Genomic DNA, 16,235 nt, shown 5'->3' on the forward strand with positions numbered 1-16,235 from the left:
TAAAATGCATTTATTATTTAAAAATAATTAGAATGAAAGCATAGTAAGTGCACAAAAATGAAAAAAGGCACTTTAAAAGAGCAATTAGAAAGTTATTTTAAATAAACATGTATCTAAGCTTAATGTAAGTAATGTGTGTGTACATGAACATGTGTGCATGTGAGTGTAATGGAAATACGTTACTGTGTATCAAAAAAGAACTACCTCCAAATAAAAGCTTCTGTAGATGCAACTCTTAATATGACTACACTACCAAGAAAAACCACATTGAAGTTCATCAGAGCCCTACCTTCTCTTCCAGTGATAAATTAAAAGTGTTCAACCACCCAAACTAAAAGTCTGATACCTTCCATTGACAGCATGCTCCGAGTATGGAAGGAAAAGGGTCAGAGTTTGAATTAAACTGATAAGCATGTGCCCCATAATTTGATTCTTTGTCATGTCTATAAAGACCTGTATTTATACCTTGAAGAGTTTGTATGTGTGTGCAACTTATGACTTGTGGAAATCAGTCATGACATTATGACATCAGGCCCAGGTTTATTCTCCACAGTGTGATGAAGTCAAATCTATACACTGACTTGAAGTTTCCAGAAATTTAAACCAACATATATATTCCACAATACACTTCTTTTGATAGTAAAAATTGGTTTTTGATATAAAAATATCCAGAGAAAGTTTTTAAATGGAAGCATTTTTATTACTAACTTTGTTTTTTATGCTAAAACTTTGACCCTCCTATTTGAGGGACTTCAAGTTCTAAAATGAATAAGTCATGGGGATGTAATGTACAGCTTCAGGAATATAATCAGTAATATTACAATAACATTGCAAGAGGACAGGTAATAACTAGACTTATCATTTATTACATATTATATAAATGTAAATATGAACACTTACACATTTCTTAATGCATACAAATGTCAAATCGCTATGATGTATACCTAAAACTGATGGGATATTGCATGTCAGGGATATGTCAATAAGGTGAAGAAAAGCAACATCATATTAGAGTTGTTCAGTAGACCAGTCTGTTTATGCTATTCCATTTTCATAGCCATCCATCAAACCCTGACTGAATAGATTACTATCATTTAGTACTTGCAGGTTGGTAACCAAGACTTAAAGTAATAGGATTAAAATGTACATACCAAGATATCCTGAACTGATGGTATAAAGGCAAAATATACATGCTAAAGTTCAAGCACCAATTTGCCTTAATAATTTTAATATAATTTCATAATTAAATAATATATTTTAATTTCCCTTTTTAATCTGTCAAAACTCTTTTCAAATCAGATTTGAACAAGTAATTCTGTTATTTCTGCAACCCTTTAAAAGGCAAAAATGTCTTGAAAATGTACAACACCTACACCATCATTAATGTTTTACTTTTAGTAACTGACATGTTCGGAAACACATTTCACTTGCCTGTGTGATTCATAGTATCAGTTGACAAGGTACAGAAACAGGAGACCTGTTACTCTAGGGACTGTTACTGCAACTGACGTTGTTTATGGACTAAAACTCCACTGAAAGTAGCACATCACTGAACATTTATGTGGAAGGGATATTTCGTTTTAGGGAGACATTCCCTGGTGATATTTTGATAGCTCTTTTCTCCATAATAGTATTGATATCAGAATTAACTTTAGATTTCACAAAAAATTTTTTTAACATTTTAGAAACAACACAGGGTTTACATTTGCCAAAGTGTCCAAGTTTCAAGTTGAATTTTGGTCTGTGTTTGTTCATGTCTTGAACCACTCTATGCTTGAAAACACACATCTTGCTGTGATACTGTGTGTTTTGATTCCAAGGAGTTCTCCCTGCTGTTGACAAAGATTGAGATGAGGCAGCTAATCACATTTTGCTCCATAAATAGGACTTGTATAAAAGTAAATCTAAAATTATTGCCCAGAAGGTGAAGCTAGTAAGAAAGAATAAGTTGATAGTGCGTTACCTTGTCCAGAAATATGCTTATATTGCATTAATGAGGCATTCAGTTACCATGTAACAAAATAGATTTGTCATAGAAATGTTGAACATAACATAATTTTGTCTTTAAGTTTGATATAATGACTTTAGCTGGTCACTTGATAGAGATACAATCATAAATCTATGACACAAAATGACTGTGGAGTTAAATTTAACACGGTTTACAAGAATTTTTATCTGCACACAATTGATAAAGTATACAGGCATACCAGCTTTTATTGTGCTTCACAGATGTTACATTTTTCTTTTTACAAATTGAAGGCAAGACTCCACCAGCACAAAGATCACCACTCACTTTATTGCAATACCTGCTTTATTGCGGTGGTCTGGAACCCATCCTGCAATATCTCTGAGGTATGCCTGTAACTGACTTCATTTACAGTCTAAAAACACTTTTTTTTTGTAATTTTTAGTCTATGAAATACAATACTAACCAGATCTATTTAAAAGGTTTTAGCTATGTTTAGGTAGACATGAGTGCAAGCGAGAAGCCCACAGGAGCAATTAAACTCAGAATATATAGTCATAGCAGATAAAAGTTATGTTGAAATATGTAAGTACATCAGTAAAACTTTGACTTCTCTAAATTTCTTCTCACTGGCATACCATGGTATAAAAAGTAAAAATGAAAAGCAGAGCTTTAGTGCAGACCTATCAGAAAATACATCTTGATTTCTCGATTCCAAATTATGGTTGACAGATGTAGTTCATAGAGAATTGCAATATCGAGAACAAATCGACCGCCTCCTGTATCATTTTCTTCTTTTTGTGACATTTAAGTATTGCCCAGAAGCAGATTAAACAAATCCTCTGCTATCTGTAACCAAGAGCACAGCAACCTTTATTGTCACAGCAGAAAGTGATGAAAATGACTAAGTAAGTAACACATGAGGAATGCAGTTTGGACAATCACAATGATGTCATGGACAGGAAAGGAAATATTGTTCTTTAGTAGAAGTGAGATGTAATCGAAGCATGGGTTTGTTTTCAATGGTAGTAACTTCATAGTTATTTGCAGTCGGCTTTAAGACACCATATAACTGAAGGTTTTATAAGAAAAAAAGTGCCTATTATTAAGAGTCAGAACTTCTTTAGCCATTAAACCCTATGGTTTACCTTGAAATGATTGTTTAATAATTTGTGTAAGTCAATATTTTCATAACACACACCATACCATTAGTACAAAGCATATTGATGTGTTGTTAGATAATTGAAAAGCTCTTCCACTTCAGTAAGAAATTGTGGCATTAATTCTAAAAATTATTTTAGCACTGTCTCTGTACCTGCACTATTTGAACGATCTGTAAGATATTTAACTCTCAGTTTTCTAATTGGGCAAATAATCACTATGAATCAGAATTTTGAAATAGTCTATATATATATATATATATTAAATCTAGGTGTGTTAATGACTCACTATGAGTGAGAACTTTAGATATTTATACCTAAAGTTTTTAATCTGTCCTTAATAACTGGGAACATTTGTTTCAAACAATATTCTAATAACTGTGCATTTTAGAAATATTATTGTATTTTTATTAGCAAGAAGGGAAGGTGTACAAGTTCTTGATACAGATAGATATGACACTGTCAACACAAATGAGTGAAGGAGCGGACATTTGGTCCCTTCATTATGAGGGAGGATGGGAAAGGAAGGGAAAACGTGACTCTTGGGCATCTTAAATACACAGTCCCGCTAAATAAGTGTGAAAAGTGACTGTGAAGGTGAGTGGCAGCCAAGTTTCTTCCTTTCCAGAGCACTTACAGAACAATTTGAGACAATTTCCTCTATACTCTGTTGTAGCTCTCCACTTGATTCTACACTTTTTCATTTGCATCAGATACCACACTGCCTTTTGTCCAGTAAGTCTCGTGTTAGTGCTCACCAGAAAGCCAACACAGAGTCTAACTATTCTGTATCATTTTCATGAATCTAAACTCCTTCACCTATATGTACATTTTTTTAATTTAGAAGAAACAAGACTACACAGAATATAGTGTGTGAAAGAAACCCCAAAGCATATCCATTCAGAATTAAGTTTTTTTCCAAAAATAATCTCTTTATTCCTCAATATAAATAGTCATGTGTTTTAAAATGTGCCCAATTTAAATCACTTTAAGAAGTAATATATGCCATGTAACTGTAAATAGAACATATTCTGAAATGATGAAATGTTATGTGATACTGGTACTGGCATTAGAACAGACACATAGGTCAATGGAACCAAACAGAGAGCCCAGAAATAAACTCAAGTCTTTATGGTCAATTAATATTGGACAACAGAGGAAAGAGCTTACAATGGAGTAAAGACAGTCTCTTCAATAAATGGTGTTGAGAGAAGTGGACTAGTACTTAAAAAAATGAAACTAGACCACCAACTTACACCATACACCAAGATAAATTCAAAACGGATAAAAGACAAATATAAGTTGTGATCCATAAAAACTGTAGAGGAAAACATAGGCAGTAAAGTTTCAGATTATCTCACATAGCAATAGTTTTGCTGATACAATGCCTAGGGCAAGGGGAAAAAGGCAAAATAAACAAATGAGACTATATCAAATTACAAAGCTGCTGCATAGCTAAAAAACAGACAAAACTATGGTTTATTTACACAATGAAATACTACACAGCAGAAAGAAAGAACTCCTACCCTTCTCGACAGCATGGATGGAATTGGAGAGAATTATGCTAAATAAAATAGGCCAGATGGTGAGGGACAAATACCATATGATCTCACCTGTAAGTGGAACCTAATCAACAAAACAAACAAAATGTAACCAGAGGCATTGAAATTAAGAACAACCTGACAGTAACCAGAGGGGAGGTAGGAGGGGATAATAGGTGGAAGAGGAGAAGCATTTTCATGAATAATTATAAAGGATACATAGACAGAACCAAGGGGGGTTTGAAGCAGGGAAGGGAGATGGGGGTGCCTGGGGTGGGGGGTAGTGGTGGGGGGTAAATGGAGACAACTGTACTTGAACAACAATAAAAAAATTTTCATAGTAGTTAAAAATAAATTATTATAATTAAAATTAAAAAAGAAAGTGTCAGCAAAATGAAAAATGAACAAATTGTATGGGAGAACATATTTGCCAATGATACATCAGACAAGGATTTAATCTCCAAAATAGAAAAAGAGCTCATATGACTCAACACCAGCAGGACAAACAAACCAATTAAAAAATGGGCAAAGGACCTAAACACACACTTCTCCAAGGTACATATAGAGGGCCCAGAGACAAATAAAAGTATGCTCAGCATCACTAGCCATCAGAGAGATACAAATGAAAACCACAACGAGATGCCATCTAACACCTGTCAAAATGGCCATCATTAATAAATCAACAAGTGCTGGATGGAGGGTGTGGAGAAAGGGAAGCTTAGTGCATTGTTGGTGGGAATGCAAATTGGGGTAACCACTCTTAAAAACAGTATGGAGGTTTCTTATAAAATTAAAAAGAGAACTGCCTTTTGACCCAGCAATTCTACTGATGGGATTATAGCCTAAGAATCCCAAAGCTCCAATTCAAAAGAATTGATTCACCCCCATGTTCACAGCAGCATTATGTACAATAGCCAAGATTTGGGAACAGCCTAGGTGCCAATCAGTAGATGAGTACATTAAAAACCTGTGGTTCATTTATATAACAGAATACTATGCAGCAGTAAAAAAGAAGAAATTTTAATCTTTTGAAACAGCAAGGATGGAATTGAAGACTATTTCAATTATGCTAATTGACATAAGCCAGTCAATGAGAGACAAATACCATATGATCTCACTTATAAGTGGAATCCAATGCACAAAATAAAATAGAGTAAAATAGAATCAGAGGCACAGAAACAGGGAACACCCTGGTAACTGTAAGAGGGAAGGGAGGAGGGCGGAACTGGTTGAAAGAAAGTGACGGGATTAGACAAAGAATATATATGCATCATTTATGGACCCGAACAACAGTGTGGGATTACTTTGGGACGGTGAGGGACTGGGGGGAGTGAGGAAAGTGGGAAAATTGGTACAATGGTAACAGCATATATAATTAAAAAAACATAAAAACTAATGAAATGATATGTTTCCTGTTATAAACCAAAAATAATTGTAAATCACATGATTAGAATGTAAAATAAGGTAAGGGACAGTTTGTATCTTTGGCATATAATCTAGCAATAGGCAGTCATTAAGGAATTAAGCCATTCATATATTCCCACCGACCCTTAAAAATAGTTTCCTAACTCTTTTTTGTTAAAATTGATAATTAGAAACTCAAAATTTTCAGCAACTGAAAAAATATCATTCCATATTGCAAATTGCTGTTATGACTCAAACTGCATCACAGTTCTGTCTGCCTCTTCCATCTGCCCTGACATATGAGCAGTGATACAACTTGACAGACTCATAGATGGAGAACAGATGACAGCTAGTGGGGGGAGGAGGTTAGAGGTTGGAGGGACTGAGCAAAAAGGAAAAAGGACTCATGGATGTGGACAACAGTGTGGTGATTGCTGGGGGTAGGGAGTATAAGGAGACTAAGTGGTAATGGAAAAAGAAGCATAATATAGATTAAATTTAAAAAAAAGAAAGATTATGTTTAGGTCAACATTTTAAGGGGAAAGAAAAGCATGAGTAACCCAAGTTCTTGCCTGTATCAGTGTGGTGCTTTAAGATGTTGTATTGCAGCCTTGGCTGGTGTGGCTCAGTGGATTGAGTGTTGGCCTGCAAACCAAAGGATCACTTGTTTGATTCCCAGTCAGGGCACATGCTTGGGTTGCAGGCCAGGTCCCCAGTAGGGGGCAAACAAGAGGCAACCACACATTGCTGTTTCTCTCCCTCCCTTCCCCTCTCTTTAAAAATAAATAGATAAAATCTTAAGAAAGATGTATTGCAGTTTTAGATTTAGTCAATGTATCCAGAAAAATCACTCACACAGGTTGACCTTCAAATTCCATTAATGTTCCCTTCTTTCATATCAGTTATGCTATGCTCAGATCACAGTGCAACAGATTGCAGGAGACTAGAAGTTTTATCCTTGAATGTCCCAGTATAGCAATAATTCACTTTAAAATGGCTAGAATTTTAAATTGTGTTGTTCATATTTGGCTATTAAAAAGGTACTTAAAAACTCAAAATAGGTGCTTTAAAAAAGTGTTTTGATGTCACCATTTTTCTCTATATAGATTGAGATTATATATATAGATTGCTGATTATAAATGCTATTGCTGATTATAAATGTTTAGGTCATATATAGATTGCTGATTATAAATGCTATTCAGAGGCTCAAATGAAAGTTCTGTTAATGAATGAACTTTACAAAAACACCGACTCCGTATAGCATATTATAAAGGCAGTAGCTTTGAATGCATGTATCTTATTTGATCACCACAGCAACATTGTGAGTTAGCCAGGGTGATGTGATTTGTGATTACGTTTGATGGACACTGAATTGGAGCCATGGGTAATGCTGCCAACTGTGTTTTCCTCATTCATGCCAAGGGTGTGCACCAAAAATTCAATTTCTGAGTATATGTGATACATTTCACTAATCTATTATACTTATTTTAAATCGACAGTGTGATACATTTTTTATTTAGCTTTTTATTCTCCTTTGAGTAGAAGAAACCAAATGCTGATGTGATTAGTCCAGTCTTTTTTCTTCAACATTATCATCAGAGAAAAGTTACAAGTATTTCGTTTTTTTAGTTATTAACCTACATTTCATTGAGTAATTTACTGAATGGGTACAGTGTTCATATCTTTTTTTTACCTTAAAATGTTTTTCCTTTGATTATTAATATTGAAATCAAATTAGCCATTCATCTTAGCATGTGGAGTGACATGTATTCATCATTAAGTATATATTCAGTTATTACACACACACACACAGGAATATATTGAACTGTTTAAACTCTTAAAGACTTTGCAAATATGATAATTTATGAATACTGGAACTGCAAATTCTACTGAGCAAATCCTATGCAAAACCCACAGAAATCTGCTGATGACTGTGATAGGACCAATGAGTAAACTAGGTATTTCTTTTTATTTTAGTTTTGATTATTTTTTAAAGAGAAGGGACGGGAGGGAGACAAACATTGGTGTGAGAAACTCTGATTGTCTCTCATGTGTGCTCTAATCAGTTGCCTCTTTCATGCCCCCGAATGGAGACTTGGCTTGCAACCCAGCATGCGCCCTGACAGAGAATTGAACTGGCAACCTCTCAGTCTGCAGGACAATGCCCAACTCACTGAGCCACACCAATCAGGGCTAAACTGGGTATTTCTTTATCAGAATGTGCACATGTGGTAACATATGAGGATGTATTCTCATATTTTCAAAAATTTCTTGACATTGATTAATCTGAAATATTTGAACATTAATTGGTAGAGTTTTTAAAATAATTTTTGAGAGCTAATTTTAATAGAATTATGTACATGGTTAATTTGTGAATTAATATCCTGGGAAATAATTTTATTATGAAAATTATATTGTGTGATCCATGTGATAGCAGCAACTATCTTCTCCTCTCATGAAAATATAATTACTTATCATTGAGATTAATTTATTGTGAGAAAAAGTTTTAATAACTAAGGAATTCTAGAGTAATAGGCTAGGTTTATGTGGGTTTTTTCACTACTAAAAGTTATATCCTCTAACTTTGAAAATTTTGTCTCTTAATGATCGGGAGACTTTCTTATACTCACCTCATATATTTATTAACTAACCAAGCAACCAAATATCTTCCTTAAAAACAGCATTTAAACTTTTATAATTCTAGTACCTATCAAATATATAATTTTTCTTAACATTTTATAAAATTTTTTGGTAAAAAGAACTAATTGGGATGATTAAAGAAAGTGGGGTGCTTCCCATGCACTGGAAAACACTTTGTTAACAACACATGGACACATGTAGGCATGTATCAACATTATAGTTTGATTGTGAGTACACGGAACCCATGAAAATGACTCTCTCATTGTAGTTATTCATTCACATGCTCTGCTTTATGTTAATAATACATATGTATTTTATATAACCTTCCTTCACATCTTCTATAAGTCATATTTGGTTTGTTTTCTAATTTATAAGAAGGATGCTGTAAAACCATAGTTTCCATTATTTAACAGATCAATGATAAAAGTGAAGCCTTCGTTATTAATTAAACAGAAAGTAATTTTATATGTTAACTTATCATCTATGACAAATTAATATTCTCTGTGTTGAAAACAAGGCATTTGTTTCTCTCTTTCAAATATATCCAAATTCCAATCACATTCATGTTGTATGTTATTATTCATGGGCCTTTAGACTTTTTAAGAAGTAACAAATTTCCAAGTAAAATCATTCAAACTTTTGGGTAACAATATCTCTTTAAAATAAGTGAAGATTTATATAAATGATATTATAAAGATATTTTTGCTTTTGTGTCTCCTCATATTAGTAGCTATCCAATTTATTTGTTACACATAATGAAGTGATTTATACATTATTAAAATACACATTATAGAATATGTTTTTGATTGGCCAGGAGCAATATGAAGATATCATATTAAATACACAAACATAAATATCGATTCATTATGGGAGCATATTTAAGAAATTAATTTATAGTAAAATCATATATAAACATATTCAATTGAGTGGTCTTTGAAGTTATTTTGATTTCATTTTAGCATTCATGTGGGTTCCTATTTTGCATTTTTATTGTTTCTTCTTTAAATCTGCTATTTTTCTGTAAAAAATATTATCAATGTATTAAATATTAACCTATCTTAGTAAATGGGCAGAAAGAGTTACAAAAGCCACATAATCGTTTGATTCCTTGATTCTCCATGTGGTTGCTTTTCTTTCATAATTCTTTTCTTATACTTCTTGTACCTCACAGGTATAATGAAAATGAAGGATTATGTGTTTTGAATGTGTTGATATTTTTATATTAGCACCAGCAACAAATATTATTAACTTTAAAAAGGCAAATAGAAAGAATTTATTTTCTTAACACTGTGTGTTTGTGTGTGTGTTTTTTTTTTAGTCAATCTGCTGGATTCAAAAACAATTCAAGGGGAGCTGGGCTGGATCTCTAACCCATCACATGGGGTGAGTTCAATAAATATTGAAAAAGAACATGATTCTCTCCATTACTCCTCCTAAAGAGCAGAAGGAATTACTTGTATGTTCTCTAAGGCAAACTCCTGGACTTCAGGTGAAACATTTATTAGTGCATTTAATGCATGAACCAACAGAGCCTAATATTAGTGTCTAGTGGAACTACTGACAATTTTAAAAGTATTTTTCCTTCTGAATTTATAAATTGCCTAAAATTGAGTTTAACATTAGCATCATGGAGATGATCTAGGTGTGACCATCTCATATGTTGTGTGACATGCACAGAATAAGTGAATTGAGAGGACACTCTAAGTTTTAAGTAATGTTGAAAGTGTGCATTTGCAGATGGTAGTCTCCAGAGTTGCAGCATTAAAATAAACCCGGGGACTGGTCCAAGTAGTGCAGGATGCATTTGTCAATACCACAAACCCGTGTTGCCTTCGTTTATTTGTTAAAAATAATTTCCAAATTGTCTAGATTGGTTTATAACTGGGTATTTTATTTAGAAAAAATATGAATGCCTTTATCTTTCAAACTTTTAACATGTCTTTACCTGCCAGACACAGATGACTAAGGTGTGTGACATTTTGGTAGCATGAATATTTATAATAAGCTTTTTATGTGAGGATTTTTTTCTTTTTTCTCTGTTTTTCAAAAAAAAAGAGGGACATATATTTGGAAAAAATTTTATTCTTAAAAAAATATGTAATAAATGCCTATACATGCCCCTTTTTGTTTCCAAGTATAGCCTGTGGAAAATGTCATGTATTTCTTGAAATGTCAAGTATTTCTTTGAAATATTTGTGATAGGAATCAATGTATGTGTTCCATTTTCTTATACACTGGTCCTCTTTTCCAAGAGGTTAGAGTTACTTCCACTTAGTATTGGAGTTTAGTCTGTAGACTTTTGTGACTAAATATACTAATTTTTATGGTACCATCAACTTTTTCACCAACGGATGTTTTACATCAAGGATACTTCATCTATCTGTCATCTTTGTATCTGCTTCTCTTCCTGGTACACCTTGACATTGACACAATGCCAAAACCTATCACATAATCAGACCATGGTTAGTTGCTTCAGTAGGGAAAAGGTGAAATAAGCAAGGATTCTGTTTTCCCATAGGTGTAAAAGGATTCAGATGATTAGGATAAAAGCATGTCCTGAGTAGTCATAAAGAGTGAATCAAAGCTCAAGACTGAGCTGGAAAACACATTTCAAACTAATCATCTGAAAGTCAAACCTAAATTTAATTTTGATTTTGTAAATTTGAGTTTTTCATTTATCTTTCAGATAATGTACTATAGAACCTGCTGCTTAATGGTATACAAAAAGCAAAAATCAGTGTCATTTAGTAATAGATATTTATATGTGCATTTTTAAAAACAGTAAGAAATCTACTTGTATATCAAAGCAATAAACAGTCCACCTCATTTTATTAAGGCCGTACAAAGAAAACAAAAATCAGTTCTATATAAAGTTGATTTGGCAAAATATATTCATTTTGCTTTGTTAATCTTACAGATTTTGTGATGAAACAAAGATGGCACTTCTACCTCCAGAGATGTGTTGGGGGAGGGGTTGTTCCAGAATCTTGCCACACCGAGTGTGGTGCAGGCATCAACCCGTGGCATCAACACCTGGGAGATAGATTCTCAGCAATGAAACTCTCAGGTTTCACCTCAGGCTTTCTGAGTCAGAATCTACCCTTTAACATGGTCCTTGAGTGATTCCTAAACACATTAAATGTAAGAAACACTCATCAGAATAATTTACCTCCTGACTTTTTCCACCTCTCATCAAATTCCCTACCTTTTTTTGCCCAAGAATCGTCCTCACTTTTTCCTTTGGCTTACTGTTGCTTGGAACAGCCAATCTCAGGCTCCTCATTGCCTTCCTGGTTGATCTTGCAGCTGTGTCTTTCTTCTTTCTGATGCAATAAATAGCCTAAAACAGTTGGCCAAGCTCTAAAAGCTTATCATGAAAACTTGCAGGTAGAAAAATAAAAAATCTCCTCAACAGATCTGATATAGTACCTCAAATCCCAAAGCTAAATAAAAGGAGAAAAAAAAGAAAGAAAATCAAATATATGAATTGTTTTGTGGTGATGTATAGCATATTTTTTCCTCTAAATTATCTTTCTATATTATGTTAACCACAATGTCCATGAGGAAATGTGTTAATTTAGAAAATGTTATGTGAACATTTATTTCTTGTTGAGAAATTGATGGCTTTTTTATTGTTTCCCTATTACTAATTGTCCCAGCTTTCCCCTGTTGCTCTCCCCCACCCCTCTCCCCCTCCCACAGTCTATCCCCGCCCTGCTGTCCAGGTCCATGGGTGTCTCATACCTGCTCTTTGACTAGACCCTTGAGTGAAAGCTGTGCATAGCCAACTTAGGTTTGGTATTGAATATCTTTGCTTGTGCAATTTTGGCTTTTAGATTCAGTTATTATTTTAATGTTTAATTGTTGCCATTTTCAATGTGACAAAAATAGATAAAATTTGTGTTTTTTTAAGTGATAGTTAAAACAATATATGTTTGTTGCAGCTTTTCCATTAAAAATGACATGTAATAGCTGGAAACCACTCTGAACTTTTTATTCTTTTAATAATGAACCCTAATACATACCAGTTTAGGTTAATAAAGCATGAATGTAAACTCTAGGAGAAAAATTATAATAACAATGTCACATCATATGGAATCACTGAAATCTGCCTTTTTTTTCTTGTTCATCTTAGAACTGAAAGTCTGAACCCTTTTACCAACTCCCTATTTCCTCCTACCCTGCTTAGCCTTTGGCACTCACATTTCTTCTCTGTTTCTATAAGTTTGACTTTTTTTTTTTAGATTCTAGTATAAGTGGTACCACGCAGTATTTGCCTTTCTCCGTGTGGCTTATTTCACTTAGCACAATGCCCTAATCCATCTGTGCTGTCACAAATGACAGGGGAAAATGCAGTTTTTTGATTTGGGGTAATGGTTCTCAATGTGATGAGGGGTAAAGAGAGGTGGCTGAGATTTTGCCCTGTGGGGAGACTTGGCAGTGTCTATAAATATTGCTGGTTGTCACACCTGGGGAGGCAGGGCAGCACTGGCAACTGGTATGGAAGGCCAGGATGCTATAAACATCCTGCCACGTACAGGGCAGCTTCGCACAGCAAAGAATAATGGGGATGGATATTGGTGCTCCTTTAGAACCTGTGGTCACTGATCACTAAAAATATCTATACCCGACCAGTATTCTAATTCCAAATCTGATGAAATATAAATTTTTTTAAAGTGGCAAAATGATTTATTCTAAAAATAAATGTTTTATGGAGTGATAATATCACCTCAGGTATATAAAATTTATTCATATATTTGGGAAGAAATGACCAAGCGTGGCTCTGTCCTTCATGTATTTTTTTCTATTTTTATTCTCTTCTTTCTCCAGAGATATATTCAAGCATAAAAATCGTAAAATTAACCTATATAATTTTCTTAGGAAGAGTATTTTTCATCTCTATTTTAAGATGAGAAACTGATTTCTCATTTTAAAATGAGACATTTTGGAACTTAGAGGAGCCTCGGTAGTAAAATGTGGTACTATATAAACTATTAGGCCTGGGACAAATTTTTGAATAAGTATCTAGGAGGAAATTTAATGAAACTTTGTTTTTCTAAATGATTATAATGAAAATAGTACTCAAATTTGCAAACTGAAATTATTGGGCATTCATATACAACAATTCATTTTTCAATAACAGGGTTTTATTTGACATGAATATTTTCTACCACTGAGTTTGTTCATTTTAGTACAGCGGAAACAACAATTACCTTTTCTGGCCCTATAAACTCTGAATCATAGTACTTGAATTCTGTACTCATTGTATTAAGCAATTTCAGTAAAGAATTCAATAGTTTATATATTTTTTGGTTTAGAGGACAGATAGCACATATAAAAGACCTTATGTATTGTCGGTTTACAACCTAGAAAAATATTTTGTTTATACATAACTAGGTATTGAAATATATTTATTGATTGATTGATGGATAATATCTATCTTACAAATAACCTTTTTTAGTCTAGGTATTATAAAGGAGGGATCAGAAGGAGACATAGCTACATAGTTTTACCTTAAGATAGTATATAGCACTGACATGCTGATCAAATAGAAAAGAGAAATAATGAGCCTTGACTCCATTAAAGAAACTCTCATAAGGAGAAGAAAATGAGGAGATGATTGGGGGAGTGTGAAAAAGGTACAGTCTAAAAGGAGTTATTCATGTATAGTTGCAGATATTAGAAGTCTCAAAATGATCAATTGTGGGGTTATTTTATTTTCTACCTTACTTCTTTTTAAATACATATATTTTAGAATTCTTTTTCCTCTAAAGTTTTCCTTAGTTTGGCCAATAGAGGCCCTTTATGTTGCCCACCGAATATCTATTCCCTGGTGTTTCCTTGGGGATGGAGCACCAACATTGTTCTGGTTTTCACACTGTCATGAGCTCAGGTCATTCTGTGGGGTGAATGTTGATGCACTGAAAGCTAGGAGGACATTTGCAGTGATTCTAGAAAAGGTTTCCTCTGGATAAGAGGAGGTGGGGGGAGGCTGAGTACCTCATGGCTCTGGGCTTGCCCTGGGGAGGCCCAGTACCTGGGCCTACTGCACTCTCTTCATGACCAGAAGGGTGGAGTCTAGTAGGCATTGGAGGAAGCAGTGGGAGACACTGACATCTCAACCACTGAATTAAGTTTTTTAAAAAAGTCCTTGTTTATAACATACTTTGTAGTATCTCTTATATTTTCAACTTGAAGGCATCCAGATAGAATACATGTTTTATCACCAGGTCCAGTACCTTAATTTCTAAATGGAAGCTATAGCAATACATAATTGTATTCTATAATGTTATTTGCATTTTTGTGGATTATCTTGTTTGTGCTTTAGTACACATGATGTGGCAGATAATAGGTAGAGTGAGTGAAATGGAATAAGCACATTGCCCAAAATCAGGACATCTGCATGTGAATTCTGTCTCTTTTTTTAATTGTGCTCTGATCTGATGCAGGTCATTTAACCTTTATCAACACTATCCTCACTTTTTAGAAAGGTACAACAGTAATTCTGATGTCAAAGTCCTTTAGAGTAAACGAGATTGGTTTGTATATTTCCACATTTCTATTCATGAATATAAGTGTACATCATGTATAGATAATAATGTACATGAAAGAGCTATGCAAATATTATTTCTTAATCTTAGGCAAATAAAGTTTGAGATTTCCCCATCCTAACCCCAAATCTTTTATAAAATTTATTGATATGTCTTCTTCAATCTCAGTACACACTTGATGTCTCAAATTTGGATTTAGGAAAAGGAAAATTGATTGTATTCTCTGAGGTGCCTGCAAACACCTCTTCTCAGTTAAGATACCAAATCATTGCCTTTGATATTACATGGTTGTTACTCATTGTATCTGTGCAAAGTTTACATTTATCATTGAAAGGGTTAAACTATGGTATTTGGGTACTTAACTTATTTATTAAAATTTTACATAATTAGAAATTCTTCAAAATATTAATATTTCTCCTTTATTGAGACCCGATTCACCTTCAGACTAGCACATGATACTTGTTAAACTCATCTACTTTGTTTCTTGCTGAACCTCCACAGCTTATAATTATACAGGAATACAATGATTTCCTTGGTATTTATCTCAGCCAGGAAACTGAAAACTCTTGAGGCCAATTTCCTTTTTATTTTTCTTATTTCAAGGTCCTGGATTTGTTGATCATAAATTACAATGAACTGAATATATGGATAATAAAAGTTTTCCAAAACAAGAAAGGATAACTAGATAACATTGATTTTGTATTTGTTGAGAAAATTTTGATCATTTCCCATTTTTTATTTTAAATTTTTTAATGATCCTGCTCTCTTTTTAATAACATAAAGTTAAGTAAAATTATAATATACATATACTGTATGTGTATATGTATACACATTATATATATTATGCATATATATGGCTATATTCATGTTATTTTTTTACTAGAAGAGCTCTTTGTTTAAATGTACTTGAAAATACTGCTGGCCTATGAACTGGTAGTTAACTGAAAGGAAAACATGCTAGAGACAGCTCTAT

At 33.5% G+C, this 16,235-nt stretch overlaps 1 protein-coding gene across 2 annotated transcripts in view; it reads left to right on the forward strand.

Moving 5' to 3' along the window:
• Positions 1-16,235, forward strand: part of EPHA3 (EPH receptor A3) — a 337,528-nt gene that overhangs the window by 11,195 nt on the left and 310,098 nt on the right. For both annotated transcript variants that reach the window (XM_037152357.2, XM_037152358.2), the window contains exon 2: positions 10,030-10,094. In XM_037152357.2, the coding sequence (XP_037008252.2) occupies positions 10,030-10,094 (65 nt within the window). The remainder of the gene's footprint in view (positions 1-10,029; positions 10,095-16,235) is intronic.

Source organism: Artibeus jamaicensis, unplaced genomic scaffold (genome assembly GCF_021234435.1).
Source record: "Artibeus jamaicensis isolate MK-2021 breed Jamaican fruit bat unplaced genomic scaffold, CSHL_Jam_final contig_3113, whole genome shotgun sequence".
In the NCBI taxonomy this organism is placed as follows: domain Eukaryota; kingdom Metazoa; phylum Chordata; class Mammalia; order Chiroptera; family Phyllostomidae; genus Artibeus; species Artibeus jamaicensis.